The following is a 23,387-nucleotide window of genomic DNA, read 5'->3' as shown; positions in this document are numbered from 1 at the left end:
CATGTTGATTTGCTGTAGAAATAAAACCACATCTGGAACTGCAAATGAAGTCAACTTCTAATTAAATTTCAAATAATGTCATGTAATTCTCTAGGATATAAGTATCTCTGCACACGTCAATTGAGTGAATGAATCAGCATATGAACATGAAGGTGATCTGGCTGCAACATCTGTCACCCTATTGATCACCAGGGTTGAATCAGGATGTGATAGAACCATAACCCTTGAAACTTTCAAGATACTGCTAGTGGCACTAACCTCTGCAATTCCTCCATGAATGTGGTTTTGCTTTCAGGTTATCATTTTTTTGGCACATACAAAGCATTTATAGTGTTTGTCCTTGGCAAAATAGCCCTCTTTCCATGGATCAGGGAACATTCAGTATGAGGATTCTGCCAGCTATTGAATGCAGCTGGTGCAATTCTGCATTCTGAAACTTGGGAAATAATCAGAGGATGAGTTCAGGGCTCCATTCAGACCACCACAAACGGGCCTAAGCAAAAACATTCATTAATTATTCATCCTCTATAAGCCCTTCTGCTACCTGGTGGGCTACAGTGACATTTTAGGGTTCTCAGAGTTAATGTCAATTCAGCTCTAGTGACCAGTAATCAATCCCTCCATATTCAGGCTGTTTCCAATTACCTAATCACAGCTCCATTAAATATGGTTGCCAAGTCACTTTGCAGAAGTGCAGGATGATTTATGGTAGTATAAGTCAGTTTCGGCAGCATATCAGTGTACTTTCTCAAGAAGACTTGACCTACACTTCATTCAAGGTGTTCTGGGAATGAGAACTCATTCACATTTTGTAATTGCCTTAGAGGCCACAATTCTCTCTCATGTTGATTTACCAGACCCAGAGTCTTTCCATTTATTCAAATCAAGCAGGGATTCAGTAGGCTTCTGGTCTATTTCAGCCAGAGGGACACCACAATCTACGAACAAATGCAAGGATCTCTGATAATCCCTTTGACTTTGCTGATCATTGTGATAAACGCACTCATTTTGTCTCTACCAATAAAGTGCCTCCACTTGACCCCTAATGCTCCAGGATCCCATCATCCTCATTGAATTTTTTTTTTAAAGCCCATTTCAATGTCACAATTTTCCTCTCCCATTCCTGGTCTGCCGAGAAGAGTTACTACAGAGCTCTCCCAAACTGCCAATGCTCCTCTCGCCAATGAACTTCTCAAGTCCTTGGCAAAGAGTGTCTTCCGAATCTTCCCAGAGTACAAGGGTTGAGTAAGGCTTTACATACATCCACTCCAGCATTCTGGCATTCCCATGTCTCTGTATATGTTCTATAACACTGGTTCTCAGTTGGGGACAATTTCCAAACCCCTGCACTGCTGTCTGGCAGTGTCTGGAGACATTTTTGCTTGTTATAACTGAGGTGTGTGTGTGTGTGTGTGTGTGTGTGTGTGCAGGCGCGCGCGCGCATCACGTGTGCTACTGGCATCTAGTGGCTAGAGGCCAAGGATGCTGCTAAACATCCTACAATGCATAGAGCATCCCCTAACAGAGCTATCCAGTCCAAAATGTCAGTTGTGCCAAGGTCGAGAAATTCTATAACATACTTACAAAGTTTTGGCTTTTTTTTTACTTTAGGGTAGGCTAACGTTTTTGCATCCAAGTTTCATACAACTGAGAAAACTGTTGAAACTATTCCCAGGTGCTCAAGCTAACAGTGGGTCTGGAATCACTGTTCACTACACCCATATCAGCAAATCCAGCCTAATTCATCATTGTATTATTTCCACCTGATTCAATACTGGTAAGATCTACAACCATATGTATTTCTCAGGTTTCTATTGATATAAATTACAAAAATCCTTACTTTGGCGATGTATCTCCTCATGGTCTTATTTTCTACTTGGTGACTCCTCCCATTGTCTGTAAAGACCCGAGTTTCATTATTGGTCTAGAAAAATGAGAGGTAGTGGAAGCAAGTCTTGAGGATCTAAAGCCTTTTGCAAGGAAACCATTTCAGGCAAGGTCATCACAGGCTTTTCAGGCAAGGGAGACTGACTTCAAAGAGAGGAAGAAGGGCTCCTTCTAACGGCAAGAGATGCTCAGCTAGATTGAGCAAAACCCTCAGCTTTGTTGGAATCTGCTCATCTGTTCCCAAATTTTTCAGGATTCCATTCCTTCTCATTGATCCCTTGTGACATAAGGCACCCTAAAAGTTCTGAATTAAATGTGTTGTCATTCAGCCGCTGATTTTGGCTTTGCATCCCTCTTTCTCAAAAACAAAGGAATCCTGATAATATATAACAAATTCTCCCAAATGTTAATATGCAGCCAAGCTAAAAGCTAAGATAGAAAAATCTCCTGGAGGCTCAAAATAGGGAAGTTGAGTCCATGGTGGCAAGGGAGAGATGAAACTTATTTTTTTCTTGAGACAGGGTCTCAACTCTGTCACCAGGCTGCAGTTCAGTGTTGGGACCATGGCTCACTGCAGCGTTGACCTCCTGGGCTCAAGTGATCCTTCCATCTCAGCTTCCTGAGTACCTGGAACCACACATGTGTGCCTCCATGGCTAGCTAACTTTTAAAACTTTTTTTGGAGAGACAGGGTCTCACTATATTGCCCAGGCTAATTTTGAACCCCTGAGCTCAAGAGATCCTCCCACCTCAGCCTCCCAAAGGGCTGGGATTACAGGTGTGAGCCACTGCACCTGGCTGAGTTGAAACTTAATAGTTCACAAAGGCCAAAAGAACTGGATACACAACTAGCTGTCTAATCTTGAGTGTAGATGAGAATCAAGGCCAGAGGAGCCACAAACACTGTAAATAGTAAACTACCTAACACTACAAATGAAAGAGCACCTCCCTTCCACTGACTGAAAAGAAAATATAGGTGCTCCCTGGTTGCTAGCCCCATCTTGAACCTAAAGACCAGGGTTAACCAGAAGGGCAGATATGAGAATCAAAAAAAATCATTTTGGAATCCTGACAGAAGCAGGTCTAAGTCCTGCTCTACCTGGGGTCTTTTTTAAGTTATGGGAGACAAATCATTTGGTTTAACATAAGGCTTGGTACACGTTTTTCTGTAAAGGGCCAGAAAGCACATATTTTAGATTTTGTGGTCCATAGTTTTTGTCACAACTACTAAATTTTGACACTGCAGCAAGAAAGCATAGATAATACACTAAAACACAGGCATTGCTATATTCTAATAAACCTTTAAGGAAGTGGGCTGGATTTGGCCCACGGGGGGTAGTTTTTTGACCCCTGACTTAACTCACTAAGCTACTGAGAGTTGGTGGGCTATCCTGATATCTAAGAGCAAACTAAACATCGAAGACTCAGGATTTCTGGTATCTAACACAACTTGAGGTGTCATGGACTTTACTACATACTTAGCATGTGAAGATGCAGTCCAGGAACAACAGGAATTGTAATCCAAATACAGAAAATTGTGGAAACCTCACAAAGATATATCCTTTGCTGAGTAAAGCCTTTAACCAAATAAGCCTTAAATGTCACAGAAATGCCTAAGAAAGAAATGGTATTCAATCCTGCTTAACTGCCTGTTCCCAGTTTGTTTTCACTGGCATCATGCTGTTCTCTCCCTATGCACATCTTTTCCTCAGGGAATCTTTGTTAAATTTTACCTCAAAAATTATATATTTCCACTCTATAGCTTCTGAATTTGCCCTCACCTTCTTGGTTTTTTTTTTTTTTTTTTTTGAGACAGAGTCTTGCTCTGTCACCCAGGCTAGAGTGCAGTGGCACGATCGCAGCTCACTGCAACCTCCACCTCCTGGGTTCAAATGATTCTTCTGCCTCAGACTCCTGAGTAGCTGGAATTACAGGCGCCCATCACCTCACCCGACTAGTTTTTGTATTTTTTTTTAATGTGATGGAGTTTCACCATGTTGGCCAGGTTGGGCTCAAACTCCTGACCTCAGGTGATCCACCTGCCTCAGCCATCCAAAGTGCCGGGATTAGAGGCACGAGCAACCGCACCTGGCCTCTGTAAATTTTATTATTCCTTTTTTCCACAGCTCAATTTTCCTTGCCATACAGTACCTAGAAAGGCCCAGCCATTTCCCCCAATCAGACCAAGCACTTGAAAAGACAAGCCAGTGCCCTGGGTTATCTATCCATTCAGCCAGTGAGTAAGTCTGTCAAGAAATAAGAAGCATTCCTACTACTGGAATTACATTAAAACTGTATTGATTGCATAGATTTGTACCTAAGCAGCAGCTTCAAATGCATTCACTGCAAATATATATTCACTCTCACCAATGCATCCGTATCTTTGAACCACCATACAAGTTTTTATAATTGATTTCCAGAGTTCCATTCTTTAATTTTGGCCTTATATGCTATATGATGACACAAGATTTCTTAACTGTAAGGGATTAATATATTCTAGTAATTTTTAAAATTATATTTTTACTATGTTACTGTAAAATAACAGTATTTTACTATAAAACCGATGCTCAGTTAAAAAATTAAAATATAGAAGTTAAATGTGAAAAAAATTCCTGCGTTCTCTTCGATGCTGTGGTGGCATAGGACAGACTCACGATTAGATGCACTATTCACTCACATGGACACACACGAATTCAAGGTATGTGATTTTTTTTTTTTTTTAAGACTGAGTCTCACTCTATCGCCCAGGCTAGAGTGCAGTGGCAACATCTTGACTCACTGCAACTTCCGCCTCCCAGGTTCAAGCGATTCTCCTGCCTCAACACCCCAAGTAACTGGGATTACAGGCACGCACCACCACGCCCAGCTACCTTTTGTATTTTTAGTAGAGACAGGGTTTCACCATGTTGGCCAGGTTGGTCTCGAACTCCTGACCTTAGGTGATCCACCCACCTCGGCCTCCCAAAGTACGGGGATTATGGACATGGGCCATCACACCCAGCCTGTGATGTTCTTAAACTGTTACACTCTTCTGTCATAAAATTTGGTCATCATTTTCAAGGATCCTTTTTACTGTACTATATAAAAAATTATTTCTATTTTTACAAAATTCATTAACACTGATGTGCTACTTACATTTTCTACTTGAATCTCCTAATCAAAAATTCCTATTCTATGAATTCCAGAAAAAAGAGATGCACATTCTATATTCTGATACATACTAACTTCTCTTCCAAAAGCATTTTTTTCACTGCCACCACTAGGAAAAAGGGTGAAAGCCATGCTCCGAAAATCGATTTTTGATGAAATTTATCAAATTTTAACTAATATTTTGTCCTTTTTCTCAGAATATGGGGGAGAGAAGTTCACAAAAGAAATCTGCAATAGCCGCAACCTAAACTCTGATTAAAGTAATGCTAAAGCCCTTAGAAGGCAATCATGTCAAAGCCTGAATGAAAATGTGAAAAAACCAATGATCAATTCAACATGTACTAAAAAATGTGTCATTAGCAACTCTGACACTTAAACCCCTGCCTTAACAGTGTTGAAAAAATAAGTGTAGTGTCCAGTTATTACAAGATGAACAAAATTATCTGTTACAAAAGATAATTGAATCTATATGGTATAAAACCAGTAGAAAACTAGACATCTGGGAAGATAGGACCAAACTTGATTAGTGAGGCTAAAGGAGGACAGGATCTAATCACAAGACAATGCCAAATTAACATTGGAGAGTTCAGTATTGAGTGGTTTTCTACATTTCAATGGTCTCCCGACTTAATCTTATTAAGGCTACTTTCAGGTTTCCTGTTTACAAATTCATGATATTCTGCAGGTGATCTCAACATAATTTTCAAAAAGGACCTATTAACAAATATTGAGCACCTGTGAAGTATATGGCAATGGTAAGATTATGTAGACTCAGTAGTGAACAAAATCTCTGTCTTTATGGAGTTAACATTCTAGTGGACACTTAATTTTGGCATGTCCACCATGATACTTTTATAAAAGGCCTGAGAAAAATTTCACTCTTAACACCCCTCTTCTAAGTAACATTTTATAAAGGTCAAGGTTCTGACTAAAGAAGTCCTTGCTATGCTAATCATAAAGATTGTTTTGTTGTCTTTGGACCACTGGGACATGAGGAGCTACGGCTGAAACACTGACTTTGAGACTTGATAACTGGAAGAATTCAAATGACACGAGTCTTCACAAAGAATCATTTTATAGATTTTTTTTCCTGTGTGGATTCTCTGATGTTCTTACCACCCCTATTACTTTTATAGGATTTATCACCAACATGGATTCTGTGATGAATTGTAAGATTTGATCGCCAACTGAAGCTCTTACCACATATCTCACATTTATAAGGTTTCTCCCCAGTGTGAACTCGCTGATGAGACTGTAGTTGTGAAGACCGACTGAAGACTTTACCACACACATCACATTTGTATGGTTTCTCTCCTGTGTGGACACTCTGATGAAGTTGAAGACTTGAGGCCTGACTGAAGTACTTACCACACTCCCCACATTTATATGGTTTTTCTCCTGTGTGCACCCTCTGATGCATGTCAAGATTCAAGCTCCACTTGAAGCCCTTCCCACACTCATCACATTTGTATGGCTTATCTCCAGTGTGGACTTTTTGATGGGCTTGAAGATGTGCACTCCGACCGAAACTCTTCCCACATTCTTCACATTTGAATGGTTTTTCTCCACTGTGGACTCTCTGATGGGCCAAAAGATTTGAGGCCTGCCTGAAGACCTTCCCACACTCCTCACAATTATATGGTTTCTCTCCTGTGTGGATCCTACAGTGAATTTTAAGATCTGCTCTACGACTAAATCCCTTGCCACACTCTTCACATTTGTATGGTTTCTCACCCGTATGGATCAGCTGGTGAATCTGAAGTCGTGAGCTCTGATTGAAACTCTGCCCACACTCCTCACACTTAAAAGGTTTCTCTATACTGTGGGCCTTCTGATGGATTTGAAGATACGAACTTTGACTGAAGCCCTTCCCACATATCTCACATTTATAGGGTTTCTCTCCTGTGTGGACCACTAGATGAACTTGATAATGGGAATTCCTCCTGAAGCTCTTCCCACACTCATTGCATTTGTATGGCTTCTCTCCAGTGTGGACTCTCTGATGGGCTTGAAGATTTGAACTCAGAGTAAAGCCTTTCCCACATACAGTACATATGTATGACTTCTCTCCAGTGTGGACTCCCTGATGGGCCTGAAGACTTGAAGGCCGACTAAAACCTTTACCACATTCCTCACATTTATAGGGTTTTTCTCCTGTGTGGACTCTCTGATGAATGTAAAGATTTGAGCTACAAATGAAGCCCTTACCACACTCCTCACATTTGTATGGTTTCTCTCCTGTATGAACTCTTTGATGGGATTGAAGATGTGAATTCCGACTGAAGCTCTTACCACATGCATCACATTTGAATGGCTTCTCCCCAGTGTGGAGTCTCTGATGGTCCTGAAGATGAGAGGCCTGACTGAAGGCCCTCCCACACTCCTCACAATTATAAGGTTTCTCTGCCGTGTGGACCTTACAATGAACATTAAATGCTGATCTACGACTGAAACCTTTCCCACATTGCTTACATTTGTATGGTTTCTCTATCACGTGGACTTTCTGATGGGTCTGTAGATGAGCGCCCTGACTGAATTCCTTACCACACTCATCACACTTAAGTTTTTCTCCCACATGTACTTTCTGATGAACAGGAAGAACTGGGCTGTAACAGAAGCCTTTTCCACGCTCAACACATGTAAGAGACTTCTCTCCTGATTGTAACTGCTGATGAAGATCAAAGCTGGAGAGATCACTGAAGGGTTTTTTACACTCATTACACTGGTACGATTTCTGTCCTGTGTGAATCATGCTATTCTGATCAAATGTCGAAATCTTCATGTTGTCTTTTTCGTAATCATTGGGTCTATAAGATTTTTCACTTTTGTGTACTCTATGACCATCATGATGTGAAATCCAACCGATGGGATCAACACCCTTCTTACATTGACATAATTTATTTTTTATGGAAATTTGCTGATCTCTGTTCAATCTCTGTGACTCAGTCAGGAATGTTTTCCTCCAAGAATCCTGGGTTCTCAAGATAGGAAACTCTGGATTCCCAGTATTATTGGGACCATCTGCTTTATTTACTATACAGTTCTCATCTTCAGAAATTTGAATAGACAGTTCTGTCCCTACCTGGTAAGGGAAATCACCTTGTCTGTGACACTGAGAATTATTGATCATGGAGTCTTGACACCTGGTTAAGTCATTTGCAATTTGTTGCCAGATTTGCCAACAAGAAAGCTCTTCTTCTGATTCTCTGTCTTGAACAGTAATTAACTTACTTTGATTTTTCTCTCCTGTAAGGACAAAGGATTCAGAGAGAGAGTGAATTTTTTTGTTCAAAGATTTAAGATTTCACACTGAGGACAGAGTAAAAGACTTTAATGAACCTCGGGATAGTTCTGCTCATCTTTTGTGACACATTTGAAGTTTCTGGTTTACATACTGACAGAAACCAAGAGATGGTCCAAAACAAAGAGATGGTCCACCAAGCTCCCAATTGCTAAGCACTAATGAAACCCATTTAAAAACACAACTACTGACATACTATCTAAATTTTTTATTCCATGTCTTTCCTACCATAATATGGTATCAATAAGGAAAAACATTTTGTAGTGCTCACAGTTTACAACCACAGCCCAGAAGTTACTGCCCGGCAGTCATTCATAGTCACTCAAGGAATGTATGCATATATGAGTCCTTCCAACATTTCTTCATATATAAATGACTTCCAACATTTCTTCTAACTTCAAATCCAAGTTTAAGTTTGAGCCAGGTCATAGAGCAAAAGAGCTTTTACAAGTAAGGTATCTGAAATACAAAAAGAACTAGAAAGTACAGTTTTGCTGCAAAGTTGAAAAGCTGTACCTGAGGTAGGGGTACACCAAGTTGAGTTATTGCTGAAGAGAAAAATCAAAGTTGATAATCACTTGGGGTGAAAGGAAAGCATGAAGACCTATGCACTGGATCCTTCTAAGGCTTTTGCACTGAGTCAAAATTGGAAGGCTAGCAAAGAATGCTGTCTCTTTGAAAGCAAGGTATGGAAAGTTTCTGGATGTAGATATGTTTGTCTTTAACAAGAATGTTTTCCAAATTGACAAAGTGGTCTACTAGTCAATTGTGAAATAAATTTAATAGCTTGTGATATTTAGGAAAAAAAACAGATAAAGTATCATATCAGAATAATCACAAGCAGTAATGGTGTCATTACATAAAAGGCCTTCTAAAGACATACATATAAGCCTACACGATATAAATGTTTGAGAGGCAACAATGTAAGATCCATTTCTTTTTATGAATGTGGACTTTGGAAGAAGCAAATGGGATGCAACTGTGCAAACATTTTGAGGGAAAGGCTAATGCTCATGTCCTGGTTTTTAGTTTTACTTTTTCTTTCCTGATATAATGGATAAGGAAATCGAATTTTATTCCCTTCTATGGGGGAATACCTAAGAAATAAAAATAAAAGTCCTTATTGTAAAATATTCCCTCCCCGAATGAATATGCTCTGCTACAAATGCTCAAAGGAAGTCATAAACAAAGCATGTTATTCAGTTTGGTTACAACTATGACACTATAGGTTCCCTAAGATATGGGTCAACTTGTACAGACAGGCAAACACATGCAAACACACACACACACACACACTCGCACACAAAGAGAAATTAGAATTAGGTTAGGAATTCATTGGAAGACAAAAAATATTTTGCAATATCCCTTATTTATGCTGATTTGTTCACCACCTATTAGTTACCTCCATGGAAGACAGATTTCCATTAACTCATTTATTCAACTAATATTTATAGTGTCTCTTCCATATACCAGGACTATTCTAAGCACTGAGGAGACAGAAGCAAATAGATAACATTCCTCCACTCCTGGAGATTACACTCCAGTGAGGAGACAAACGTCACTAAACAAAAACATATATGAGGTGATAATCAGTGCTTACACACAATATAAGGCAGTGCACAGAGAGTAAATGGAGAGACTGTATTTTTAATAGGGTGGTCAGAGGAGGCCTTTTTTTTTTTTCTTGAGACAGTCTCGCTCTATCGCCCAGGCTGGAGTGCAGTGGCACGATCTCAGCTCACTGCAACCTCTGCCTCCTGGGTTCACACCATTCTGCCTCAGCCTGCCGAGTAGCTGGGACTACAGGTGCCCACCACCACGCCCAGCTGATTTTTCGTATTTTTAGTAGAGACAGGGTTTCACCGTGTTAGCCAGGTTGGTCTCGATCTCCTGACCTCATGATTGATCTGCCCATCTCAGCCTCGCGAAGTGCTGGGATTACAGGCGCAAGCCACCATGCCCGGCCGAGGCCTTTCTTATAATACTATAACTGAGCAAAGAACTGAATGAAGAAGGGACCAGAAGGATTATAGGTAAAAGATTATTTCAGGCAGAGGGAAGAACACACAGGGTTGTGAGGCAGAAGCATCCTTGATAGGTCTGAAAAGCAAGAGGGAGGACAATGTGGCTGGAATTCACAGAAAGAGAGTCTAGAAGATATATTTAGAGAGGTAGTGGGGGATGAAAAGCACACTGTGTAAGACTCTGTCAGCCACATTAAGTGGATTTTACTCTATGTAAAGTAAGTCACAGAGAATTTTGAGCAGAACAACAACATAGTCTGACACAAGGTAACAAAAACTCACTTTGCCACTTAAAGAACAGAATGTAAGAGGAGAGGGGTGGGAGCAGGGCAAGCAGTACAAAGGGTGTTGCAATGATCCAGGAAAGACAGTTGGCAATTTGGACCAGGTGATGGCAACAAGGCTAAGGAGAAGCAAAGCAGATGGACAGTTAACTATAAGAACTCATAACTGTTTGGTTTTTACCTAAATTTCCCTGTCTTCGGGTTGCTGTCGTCATTACCCAAAGCTGCTCATTTCTTTCTATAGGTGATACATCTTGTTTGAAGGGTTGATGCCCTGTGAAAATGCCAAATCACAAGTTGAAAATGAACATATTAGAGTTAAAATACACTGGAAATCTGAGTTGCAACTGCACATTCAAGACACTGAAAGCAGTGTTTTTCAAACTTTTATTTAAATTGTGACTTCAGTAAAGAAACACCATTTATTTCATGACCCAGACACACATGCGTAAATACATATTATGAAAACCAAGTTTGAATAACCTATTTTTAACTAATGTCTGTTTTCCTTAAATCTCCCATTGGTTCTCACATCACTCAAGCAATTGGCCAGAGTTTTTGCTGCAGTGTGTGCCATTCTTCCTAAGGAGTTCTAGTATTTTCTACCCTATTTTATTTCATTAAAATCTGCTGGTGACATTCAATAAGTTGGTTTTATAATTCAATACTGGGACAGGTGTAAAACATGAAAAAGAATAGACAAGGCATAGCAGTATTCTGTTCATTTATAGTTCTTCTATAAAACACAAATGAAAAAGACCTAAAATATTCTGTTCAGAAAGACCAGAAACATCCAGTGTCTCTGCATCCCACAAAAATTAGGAAAGTCAGATTCCCAAACTCAGAGAACAATTTCAAGGGCCACAAAGCCTTAAAACTCCAAGGGCACAAAGATATTCCAGAGGGAGGCTGTCCTCACCCACTGACAGCAGGTTCCTAAAGTTCTCCACCATCACATCTCGGTACAGCTTCCTCTGGGCAGGGCCCAGCAGCCCCAGTTCCTCCTCCGTGAAGGCCACAGCCACGTCCTTGAAGGTCACTGCTTCCTACGACAAAAACAAATGACCTCAATCTTACAACCAATGTCCACTAGAAGATGGGTAACACTGAGAACAGATGGAAAGTTGTTCTGGATGCCGAGCCGTTTGTAGATTTCCCAGCCCTTCTCCTGTCTTGCCAATGCCATACACTGACTTACCAGAAGTATTGCTGTGAAAAAGAAAGCTTTGTATATTTACTGGATGCTCTCAGTGAGTACTCTTATAAGGGAATTTCCTAGAACTGTTACCTGCTGAACCTAAAACATTGCCAATTTCCCCAGAAAGGTTTACCAATTGAGTCCCAATAGTGTTTGATAGCACCTGCCTTCCTACTGAGGTGGGAGCCAAGTGAGCAGCGTTATATGTGGAAACAAACCTAAAGGGCATGTCAGGTTTCTGAATGAAGGACTCTCTCTCTGTGTCCTCCTGTCTTGGTCTTTCACTTGAATGTAATACACTGATCCCGGATCTTTAGTTTTCCATGTGAACTTGAGCACGTTCCTCATTTTTCACAAGCCCTTTTCTATTTATGTTTAAAATGGAGACAAAACAAAGAACCTCTTCATAGTTGCTGTGAGGTCTCAATACAGGGGCAGAGTGTAAGTGCTTGGCAAATCCTTTCCTACCACTAGGCATTTTAAATTAAGGTCACATACTACTTTAACTAAAAAAAATATTCAAAGGGAAAAAGACCAGTAAACACACAGGGTATGACTGAGGCATGGGGAAGACAGAATCTAGCTCTTGTAGTAAAAAAAAGTCTAGTATTTTTTCTGGGTGAAGCAGCTGTTAAATCTTGACACACTGTGCCATATTTGAATATTCTATCAAAAAAAATCTGAAGTACCACACACAAAACATACCTTTTCAATTCTGAATACCTAATGTTACGGATTTTAAAAGGCAGTATTTTTCAAAATTGATTTTTTCAGAAAAAGTTAAATGCAAGAAAACTAACACTGTAGTTCCTAAAACAGTAAAAATCCTACACTAACTGTGTATAGAGAATAGTTTAAAAACTGGATACATAAATTTGATAGAAATACAACAAAAATAAATGTTATAAATGTAAGAAATGTAAAATTATATCTATGTTATGAATGCCAATATATAATTACAAGTACATACAATGAAGAGATTATGGAAATAAGATTTTTTCATTTCTATTAATTTTTTTTTTTTTTTTTTTGAGACAGAGTCTTGCTCTATTGCCCAGGCTGGAGTAGTGGCACGATCTTGGCTCACTGCAACCTCTGCCTTCCAAATTTAAGTGATTCTCCTGCCTCAGCCAACTGAGTAGCTGGGATTACAAGTGTGCACCGCCACACCTGCCTAATTTTTTTATTTTTTATTTATTTATTTTTTTTGAGACGGAGTCTCGCTCTGTCACCCTGGCTGGAGTGCAGTGGTACGATCTCTGCTCACTACAAGCTCCGCCTCCCAGGTTCAGGCCATTCTCCTGCCTCAGCCTCCCGAATAGCTGGGACTACAGGCGCCTGTAACCACGCCTGGCTCATTTTTTTGTATTTTTAGTAGAGATGGGGTTTCCATGTTAGCCAGGATGGTCTCGATCTCCTGACCTCGTGATCCACCCGCCTCGGCCTCCCAAAGTGCTGGGATTACACGCGTGAGCCACCATGCCCGGCCTAATTTTTGTATTTTTAGTAAAGATGGGGTTTCGCCATGTTGGCCAAGCTGGTCTCAAACTCCTGACCTCAAGTGATCCCACCCCCTGCCTCGGCCTCCCAAAGTGCTGGGATTACAGGTGTGAGCCACTGTGCCCACCCATCATTTCTATTAATTTTTCTACCTTTATTTGTAAAATAAAAATGATGAAATAAAACTAAAACCAAAACCAGCTAAACTCAAACGGGACAAAATAAGCACCTAGCACACTCAACAGGTCATCAAATGCCTTGACTCTTACTTGAAAAAGAAAAACCTGGTCCCATCTCTGAGTACTAAAATGGTATTTTTAACAGCTGGGAAAGGCAAGCTCTACTCACCTTGAACATATTCATTTTTAATTCTTCCTTCTGGGGAAGTGCAGAGTCCTAAGAAGCTGAACTAGGAAAGAAGAGAGAAATAAATCAAAACTGGGTAAGTATGTTGCTAATCCACGTGGCTGCTCTTCAGGAATTAGCAAAGGTGTGTGCTTCTTTTTTTTTTTTTGAGACGGAGTCTCGCTCTGTCGCCCAGGCTGGAGTGCAGTGGCGCGATCTCGGCTCACTGCAAGCTCCGCCTCCCGGGTTCACGCCATTCTCCTGCCTCAGCCTCCCGAGTAGCTGGGACTACAGGCGCCCGCTACCACGCCCGGCTAATTTTTTGTATTTTTAGTAGAGACGGGGTTTCACCGTGTTAGCCAGGATGGTCTCGATCTCCTGACCTCGTGATCCGCCCGCCTCGGCCTCCCAAAGTGCTGGGATTATAGGCGTGAGCCACCGCGCCCGGCCGGGTGTGTGCTTCTTGGGGTGGCTGCAGCTTTATGTGGCTTTTAAGCAGATTATGACATGGATCCCAGATATCCAACTACCCCTTTCAGCAGTAGTTCAGAACCAGGCTAACCACACAGTGGCCTCACTGCCCATGTGCCTATAATTGCACGCCAGTAATTCTTATTCTGAGTATAGCATAAATTGAGACAATATAAGTACAGTAGGCCTGGAATTGATATGCATGGGTTAAAATCCTGACACTAAAAGTGTCACCTTGGGGAAACTATTAACATCTCTTTGCCTTACTTCTGTCATCTGCAAGTGGTAAAGAATAACAGTACCAACCTCATCGGATTGCTGGAAGGTAGAAAGCTCTTACAACACAGTCAGGTATCTTATTTATTTGCAACTGCAATAAGTAGAAGATGGTCTATGGTTTGAAATTATCCTTAAAAATATAATTTCCACCAACAGAATATTATAAGATAGTTGGAGTTCACAGGTTGTTGCTATGTCACGTGAAAGTGTCTTATAACTTCTGAAAAACATCTTGTCGTCTTTCCAATAATTTGCCAACACTGAACTAATAAAACCTAAGATACCGCAATTAAAAAACACCGTTTGACAATCCATACCTAACTTAAATTAAAAAGGCAGGAACCTGGCCAGGCACAGTGGCTCATGCCTGTAATCCTACTAGCACTTTGGGAAACCAAGACAAGCAGATCACTTACAGTCAGGAGTTGAAGACAAGCCTGGCCAACAAGATGAAACCCTGTCTTTACTAAAAGACAAAAATTAGCTGGACGTGGTGGCAGGCACCTGTAATCCCAGCTACTTGGGAAGCTGAGGCACAAGAATTGTTTGAACCCAGGAGGCGGAGGTTGCAGTCAGCTGAGATTGCCCCACTGCACTCCAGCCTCGGCGACTGAGTGAGACTCTGTCTCAAAAAAAAAAAAAAAAAAAAAGGAAAAGGGAGGAACCTGAGTCTATATTGTTATAAACAAAAGAATGTGTAATAAATAAATGGGTGACAAAAGAAAGCTCCTATAGTAGAACACATAAACTAATAAAGGTAGAATGAAAGATAACTAGAACATCATCAATAGCTGCTAAAAACTGGTGAAAGTTTGGTGAGGAATAAGACGGCTACATAGTCTCAAAGTATTAAGTGCAAAAGGAAAAAGGTAATCTGGCAGACATTTTATCCAAAAAAACAAAGTTGAGACCACTAGTGGGACAAACCCACAAACCAACATTTGACTCCTATGATGCACTGAGAAGGATGCCTCCCTACTTTTATGGCATCTCTGCTGACAATGCATAGCTTGAATTTAATCATGAATAAATATTAAGGAAACAAAAAAATAAGAACATTTTACAAATAATTTCTCAATACTCTACAAAGATATCGAGAGCAAAAAAAGAAATAAAGTCTGAGGAATCATTCTAGACTAAAGGTGACTAATGAAACCAAAACTAAGTGCAATGCATACAATTAGACTGGAAACTCACCTGGGGGAAGAAATTACTTTCAAAGTCTTTAACGGGAAAATGGAGTAAGTTTAAATACAAACTGTGGGTTAGATAACAGTAAGTTATCAATGTAACTAATTTCATTTTCATCACTATCTCTAGCTTGCTCTCAAATACTTCAGCAAAAAGACAAAAAATATAAGTATGACAAAGTTGTGAAAGCAAAAAGACAAAAAAAAAAAAAAAAAAAAAAAAAAAAACTGCTTTGACAACAGCAGCAACAACCAGAACCTGGTGTTTCCAATTTATCAACAAGAATGAGACAGGTCTACTCAGCAATCACGGTGAAAAAGAAAAAAACAAAACAGCTTGTAACACAGAGAGAAATACATCCTACATTGATAAAAAATAGCCAAATAATTGCCTCTTCCATCTAACATGACCACTTTGTTATCAGTGACAACTCCAGTCTCGTTATTTCCCCACCTCCAACATAAAAATTACAATAGTCTGATCAAATTACTACTGCTTCTTCACAGAATCCAATCCAGAACAAACCCATTGCCTAAAACTCTCCCCAACTCATCTAACATAAACCAAAACCCTATAACCAGGGTCCTCCTAATTGCCTCTTACCAAGACACCCCATGCATGTGTGGGCTCCTTGGATGCAGCAAGCTAAAACAAACAATTGTTGTTGGTTACAGGTATGTTCCTGGTGATGGCTGATGGTCATCAACAGAGCAAACAGGGAAAACATAACATAACAAACAAACATAACAACTGGTGAATCTGGGTGTAGAGCATATGAGATCTCCTTACATTATCATTTTTGCAGCTTTTCTACAAGTTTGAAATTATATTTTTAAAAAAAGTTGGCTGGGCACGGTGGCTCATGCCCATAATCCCAACACTTTGGGAGGCCGAGGTGGGTGGATCACCTGAGGTAAGGAGTTCGAGACCAGCCTGGCAAACATGGTGGAACCCCATCGCTACTAAAAATACAAAAAAATTAGCCGGTGTGGTGGCGGGTGCCTGTAATCTCAGATGTTCGGGAGGTTGAGGCAGGAGAATCGTTTGAACCTGGGAGGCGGAGGTTGCAGTGAGCCGAGATCACGCCATTGCACTCCAGCCTGGGCAACAAAAGTGAAACTCTGCCTCAAAAAAAAAAAAGGTTAAAGAAATTAGGAAAGTCATTAATCAGAATAATAACGATGACGAGATGATGACAACTATGGCAATAATATCTAACGTTAATTAACAATAACTAGGTAGCTGATCTTCCCACTTCAGGCAGAAGGCCTCCAGTACAAAAGATGGCAAGGAATCTACTCCCCAAAGCCTGGGAGAAATAGATCTTCAGGACTCTGAGTTCCTCCATTTTGACTCTAGACTTGACAGCTGCCTTCTACTCATGTCATGGTTTTTGCAAAGAAACTTGACAGTTAATATTTAGTGGGAAAGAAAAATCACTGGACTGAGTAGGGTTCTAGTATGGCCAGCTCAGTTTTATCTGTGACATCTGGCAGGGTCAGTTTTCTAGTCCTGAGTTTCCAGATAAGACCTTTTCCTGAGCTTCTCAAACTTTAACATGCATCTCACTCACCTTGGGATCTTGCTGAAATGCAGATTTCTGGGTCCTATCTGCAAAAATGCTAAATCAGAAGGCCTTCGGTAGGGCTCAAGAATGAGCCTTTCTACCTGGGTGATGCCAATGTTGCTGCTTTGTGAACCACAGTTTGAGTAGTGTTGCACTGTACTCAGTCCCTCTCCCAAAACAGCCCCTAATAAACAGAAATATATACAAGAAAAACTTGACAGAAAGGCACTAAAGTATAGTTGTTATCTTTATACCCTAAGGTCATGGGGAATTTACATTTTTTAAATATATTTCTGTGTTTTCCATGATTATGTGTTACCTCTATATTATTTGAAACAAATAAAACTAATAATTGAGAAAACTATTTTTAAAAACTCTTTTCTTTTTTTGAGACAGAGTCTTGCTCAGTTGCCGAGGCTGGAGTGCACCGGTGTGATCTCAGCTTACTGCAGCCTCGCCTCCTGGGTTCAAGCGATTCTCCTGACCCAGCTTCCCAAACTCCTGGGATTACAGGTGTTGGCCACCACGCCTGGCTAATTTTTGTATTTTTAGTAGAGATGGGGTTTCGCCATGTTGGCCAGACTGGTCTCAAAACTCCTGGCCTCAAGTGATCTGCCCGCCTCAGACTCCCAAAGTGCTGGGATTACAGGGGTCAGCCACTGCGCCCAGCCACTATTTTTTAAAAGTCATAGAATAGCCCAGACCTTGAGCAAAGTCCCCACAGTGAAGTCCCAACCTATTTTCACATGATACTAGCCAGCTGCCTATGGCTCATGCAGAACATACCAAAGAAAACTCAGGTCTAGACTCAGACTGCCTCGGTTTCAATGCTAGCTCTGCCTCCTACTAGCTAGGTGGCTATGAGCAAACAAGTTATGTTCTTATGTCTCAGTCTCCTCGGAAAAAGAGTATCACTTCACAGAGCCACTGTATAGTGGAAAGGTGTTCATTTGTATAAACCCCTTAGAATGGAACTTAGCAACTAACGCTAAACTATAATCACTTCTCATGCCCAAATACATGACCCCACACATTCTCTAATTTATGTGAATAAAACAAGAATAACAACAAGTCTTACTCACATGGGGTTCTGCTGCCTCCTCCTCTGTGCAGTGCTTTTTGAGAAGTCAGGGCTGGGGAAGAAAAACAGGCTATGAAGTAACCAGGATTGTGTCTCCATCCCGGATACATCACAGTGGCATCTCCCAGTACCAGTTAGAAGCAACCCTCTCCTTCCTCAAAAGAGGTCAGGGACAATCCAGCTTCATGGACTCACAGAATTTCGCCACAAAATGGGAGTTTCTAGGGAAATTATAGTAGTATTGGTAATTCACGTGCCAGGCAGTTTTACACTTTTTGTATTACCTCGTTTTCTCTCAAAACATTCTATTAGGCAGTTTTTGCTTTTATTTTCCTTCAGAACAGCAAACGAAGGCACGGGGATTAACTAACTCGCTCAATGTGATACTGTATGAAGTGGTAGGGCTGGCTCATTAGGTGGGGGAGTCACAATGAGGGAGCGAACAGCCCGGGAAACCTTCAAACCCGACGAAGCATCACCCCAGCCGCCCCAAGCCAGTACGCTCCCAATACAAACAAGCTCCGCCCAGGGAAACGCAAAACAGCATCCTGGCCCCTCAAACCTCCGCTCTTAGCCGCTACTCCTTTTTTTCCCCAAACAAAAGACCGCTAGCTGCTGACCACAAGTGCATTTCGGGGAAGTTTGAAAGGTTCCTGAGAAGCTGACCTGAATCACCAAAGCCAGGGAAAAGATGGCTGCTACGTCGTCTTCCTGGGCGGAAGTGCCTGCGAGTATCAGGAGGACCTGGACTACGCTTCCCAGAATTCCACAGCACTGCCTTCCTCGAGCCGGAAGTGCCTACAACTACCTAGAACGATTGGACCTACAGTTCCCAGGATTCCTCAGGGGAAACATTTACAGCCTTACTGCAGCTGAGCTATGCGCGACTACACGGAACTCCGGACTACATATCACAGAATGCTGGAGTTGGGGGAAAAACAGAACAGTACCGCCCTCCTGGACTACACTTCCGGAATGTCCAAGCCTTCTGATGTGGAAGTGTCCAACTACCTTGAGCTCCTGGTTTTCATTTCCCAGAATCCCTCACTTCTCTTTAGGTATTATTATGGTCTGAGTGTTTATGGCCCCCACCAAATTCGTATGTTTAAATCCTAACTCCCAAGAAGATGATATTAGGAGGTGGAACCTATGAGACGTGATCAGATCAAGAGGGCAATGCCCTCATGAATAGGATTAATGCTCTCTTATAAGTGGCCTGAGGGAGCTCCTTTGCCTCTTTAGTTATGTGAGGACACAGCCAGAAGGACCATGTATGACTTAGAAAGCGGGACCTCACCAGACACTGAATCTGCTGGCACCCGATCTGGGGCTTATGTACCAGCAATTTCACTCCTAAGTAAATACCCAAGAGAACTGAAACATATCCACACAAAAACTTGTTCTAAAAAAGTTCATAGCAGCATTAGTCATAATAGTCAAAAAGTGGAGAAGACCCAATGTCCATCAGCTGATGAGTGGATAAACAAAATGTGGTCTAGCCATATAATGCAATATTATTTAGTAATGTGAATGAACAAAATATTGATTCATGTTATAACATAGATGAACTCTGAAGACATTATGTCCGATGAAAGAAGCCAGACACAAGATACCATATATGGTATGATTCCATTTATATCAAATGTGCAGAATAGGCAAATCCATAGAGACAGAAAGTAAATTAGTTGTTTCCAGGGCTGGGGAGATGTAGTTGGGAATGGAGAGTGACTGTTAATATGTAGGGGTTTTTTTTTTCTTACTTTTTTAGAGACACCGTCTTGTTATGTTTCCCAGAATGGAGTACAGTGGCTATTCACAGGCATGATCATAGCACACTGCAGCCTTAAATTCTTGGGCTCAAGTGATCCTCCCGCCTCAGCCCCCTGGGTAGTTGAGACTACAGGCATGCACCACCACACCCAGCTCATGTATGGGATTTCTTTTGGGAGCAGATGAAAGAGTTCTAGGATTAGATAGTGGTAATCATTACATAATATTGTGGATCTTTTCAAAGATAGAAAAATGTTATGTGACAATATCCCCTAAAGCGTTAAAATGTAGCTAAACTCAAAGCTAAGACAGGGAAATCCCAACGGCCAAAGATGAACAGGCAAGTTAGGCCCACAGATGAAAAAACTGAATGATCCCACAAGGGCTGGGCATACTAGGTAAGAGCTAAGGAATTAATCTTGTGTGTGGATGGGAGTTAGAGTAGCCATGCATTTTGGGAGACATGAACTATACAATATTACAAATGAAACAGTTCTCTCCTCTTGACTGTGAACAAACAACAACCAACCAAAAACAAAGCCAGATAGCTCCCAGCTTCTACAGCTGTCTTGTGACTAACCTGAAAACTCTGGTCATGAGGAGGGTAGATGTAGACTGTACCTACAGTCTTATCAGTTATGGGGCAGAGGGGCAAGAAATTATTTGGTTTAGTCTACTGGTTTTGGTTACAAATTACCTTGAAGGAAGATGACCTAATGTGGTATCTGGTGATACAAAGAAAAAGAAAGAAAAGAATATAGGTACTGGATTTCTGAAGCCCTTTGTTCAGAAAAGAGTTAACATAGGCCTGAGACTGTTGTACTTAAAAGGCCTGCTTGCAACATGCTATAGTTTGATGGTGTTCCCTTGTTAAAACTTAATCCCTTCTTGCTTTTTCATCACTTCCACCATATGAGGACATAGCATCTGTCTCCTCCAGAGGATGCAGCAACTAGATGCCATATTGGAAGCAGACAGCAGCAGCCCTCACCAGATGTTAAACCTGCCAGCATCTTGACCTTGGACTTCCCAGCCTCAAGCACTATGACAGATAAATTTATATTGTTTATAAATTACCTAATCTATGGTATTCTCTTATAGCAGCACAAGATACAAGGTTAGCCCTTGACTGGTGTCTGGGAACTTGAATTTCCGGAGGATTTCCACAATTCTCTGATAAGAGTGGCTCACCATGCCCCGGCTATTTGTATAATGTGATTTATGCTGAATTCCTTCTGGGAATCTAGAATTTTGGCCCAAGCTGGCCCATGTGACCAGTTCCAAAACAAAACACAACGTAGTGCCTAGGGCACTAAGTCTCCATTGAGCTTACTGGGTAGACATTTCACATGTTTCAATGCTGAAAAAACAGTACATCATGAATGATTCTACAGGGAGTGGATTATTGGAAGCCTGTACCTGATTTCTTCTGGACTTCATCCCATGCACATTTTCCCTTTGCTCAACTGACTTGGTATCTTTTACTATAATAAATCATAGTGACTATGATAACATAGGGTGTCTTGAGTCCTTCTAGTGAATTACAGGAATGTGAAGGTGGTATTATCAATCCCCAGCATACCATGCACATTGAGTTAGCATGGACCTTAATGAGTAGCAAGCATCCAGTGAAGGTATACTGAAGAAAATCAATAGTGGAAAAAAGTCTCCCCAGTTAGATATAATTTATTGAGTAAAGCCCTTTAATCCAGCAGTTCACAACCTTTTTGGCACAGGGGACCAGCTTTGCAGAAGACAATATTTTTCCACAAGGTGAGGTGGGGGGATGGGGATGGTTTGGGGATGATTCAAGCACATTACATTTATCATTTTATTTTCACAAGGAGCGAGCAACTTAGATCCTTTCTTTAAAAAAAAAAAAAGAGTTTCGCTCTTGTTGCCCAGGCTGGAGTGCAATGGCGCAACCTCGGCTCACTGCAACTTCTATCTCCTGGGTTCAAGTGATTCTCCTGCCTCAGTCTCCCAAGTAGCTGGGATTACAGGCACCTGCCACCATGCCTGGCTAATTTTTGTATTTTTAGTACAGATGGGGTTTCACTATATTGGCCAGGTTGGTTTCCAACTCGTGACCTCAGGTGATCCGCCCACCTCAGCCTCCCAAAGTGCTGAGATTAAAGGCATGAGCCACTGTGCCTGGCTGCAACCTAGATCCTTCACATGCGTAGTTCACAATAGGGTTCATGCCACTGATCTGACAGAAGGCAGAACTCAGCTTTGCTCACTTGCCCACTGCTCACCTCTTGCTGCCTGGCCCTGTTCCTAACAGGGTCTGTGGCCTAGGGGTTAGGGACCCATGCTTTAATCAACTACACTGAAAATATCACCATCATGTCCAAGGAATATGGAATGTTATTCAAACCCACTCTTTGTCCTTACTGGTTCCACATCCAGTAAGTGGACTGCACTATATTCTGCTCTTATGCACACTTTTTCCTCAGTGAACCTTTTTAAACATACCTCCCTAACATATGTATACCACTTTGTTTTCATTTCCAGGATTCTCTCTGTGTTATAGATTAATGCTTTAAAAAATGTAGCAAGCAAGGCCGGGCACAGTGGATCATGCCTGTAATCCCAGCACTTTGAGAGGCCGAGGCAGGCAGATCACTTGAGGTCAGGAGCTCGAGACCAGCCTGGCCAACATGGTGAAACCTCGTCTGTACTAAAAATACAAAATTTAGGCCAGGCACGGTGGTTCACACCTGTAATCCCAGCACTTTGGGAGGCCAAGGAGGGTGGATCACAAGGTCAAGAGATCGAGACCATCCTGGCCAACACGGTGAAACCCTGTCTCTACTGAAAATACAAAAATTAGCTGGGCGTGGTGGTGCACACCTGTAGTCCCAGCTACTCAGCAGGCTGAGGCAGGAGAATTGCTTGAACTTGGGAGGCAGAGGTTGCAGTGAGCTGAGATTGTGCCACTGCACTCCAGCCTGGCAACAGAGTGAGATTCCGTCTCGGGGGAAAAAAAAAAAAAAAACAAAAAACTGAGTTGGACATAGTGGCATGCCCCTGTAATCCCAGCTACTCAGGAGGCTGAGGCAGGATAATCGTTTGAATTCGCGAGGCGGAGGTTGCAGTGATTCAAGATTGCACCACTGCACTCCAGCCTGGGCAACAGAGAAAGACTCCATCTCAAAAAAAAAAAAAAAAGAAGTGTAGCAGACATTAATTGCAAAGATACAATTGTTCACACTCATCCATTTATCCACATATTCAGAGAATTTTTTTATTTTTAAAATTGGCTTCCAGAATCTATTACTTAATTATGATCTTATGTGCCATATAACGATATAGAACAATATTTTGAAGGGATTAT

The 23,387-nt window shown here is 41.3% G+C and overlaps 2 protein-coding genes across 24 annotated transcripts in view; both read right to left on the bottom strand.

Moving 5' to 3' along the window:
- Nucleotides 1-2,884, bottom strand: part of ZNF227 (zinc finger protein 227) — a 59,798-nt gene extending 56,914 nt beyond the window's left edge. For 3 of the 6 annotated variants that reach the window (XM_054674126.2, XM_054674127.2, XM_063801877.1), the window contains exon 1: nucleotides 1,841-2,123. The gene's annotated coding sequence lies outside the window, so the exon portion shown is untranslated. Of the gene's footprint in view, nucleotides 1-1,840 lie in introns of all 6 variants that reach the window. The other 3 variants (XM_054674121.2, XM_054674125.2, XM_016936132.4) reach the window with 2 other exon arrangements.
- A 3,210-nt stretch (nucleotides 2,885-6,094) lies between these two features.
- On the bottom strand, nucleotides 6,095-19,200 carry ZNF226 (zinc finger protein 226). 18 transcript variants are annotated; one of them, XM_009435795.5, is made up of 7 exons: nucleotides 18,944-19,200; nucleotides 18,279-18,329; nucleotides 17,203-17,380; nucleotides 13,692-13,752; nucleotides 11,565-11,691; nucleotides 10,827-10,919; nucleotides 6,095-8,282 (listed from the first exon to the last, which is right to left on the bottom strand). In XM_009435795.5, exons 4-7 carry the CDS (start codon nucleotides 13,704-13,706, stop codon nucleotides 6,106-6,108), a joined length of 2,412 nt encoding a protein of 803 aa, XP_009434070.1. In that variant the 5' UTR covers nucleotides 13,707-13,752; nucleotides 17,203-17,380; nucleotides 18,279-18,329; nucleotides 18,944-19,200; the 3' UTR covers nucleotides 6,095-6,105. The 18 variants fall into 18 exon arrangements, with proteins under 18 accessions (XP_009434070.1, XP_016791614.1, XP_054530090.1 ...); XM_016936125.4 differs by having other exon boundaries at nucleotides 13,692-13,747; nucleotides 18,944-19,014; XM_054674115.2 differs by lacking the exon at nucleotides 17,203-17,380 and adding an exon at nucleotides 14,466-14,529 and having other exon boundaries at nucleotides 18,944-19,014.
- Nucleotides 19,201-23,387: the final 4,187 nt, after the last annotated feature.

This window comes from Pan troglodytes, chromosome 20 (genome assembly GCF_028858775.2).
Source record: "Pan troglodytes isolate AG18354 chromosome 20, NHGRI_mPanTro3-v2.0_pri, whole genome shotgun sequence".
In the NCBI taxonomy this organism is placed as follows: Eukaryota; Metazoa; Chordata; class Mammalia; order Primates; family Hominidae; genus Pan; species Pan troglodytes.
This window is presented reverse-complemented; position numbering and strand designations above follow the sequence as displayed.

What these genes read in the sequence shown, in the direction of transcription:
- ZNF226 (XM_009435795.5), bottom strand. An exon ending in TAGGAACCTGCTGTCAGTGG is followed by an intron (nt 10,920 to 11,564) that starts GTGAGGACAGCC and finishes GCATTTTCACAG; the next exon opens with GGCATCAACCCTTCAAACAA. An exon ending in CCGAAGACAGGGAAATTTAG is followed by an intron (nt 8,283 to 10,826) that starts GTAAAAACCAAA and finishes TTGTCCTTACAG; the next exon opens with GAGAGAAAAATCAAAGTAAG.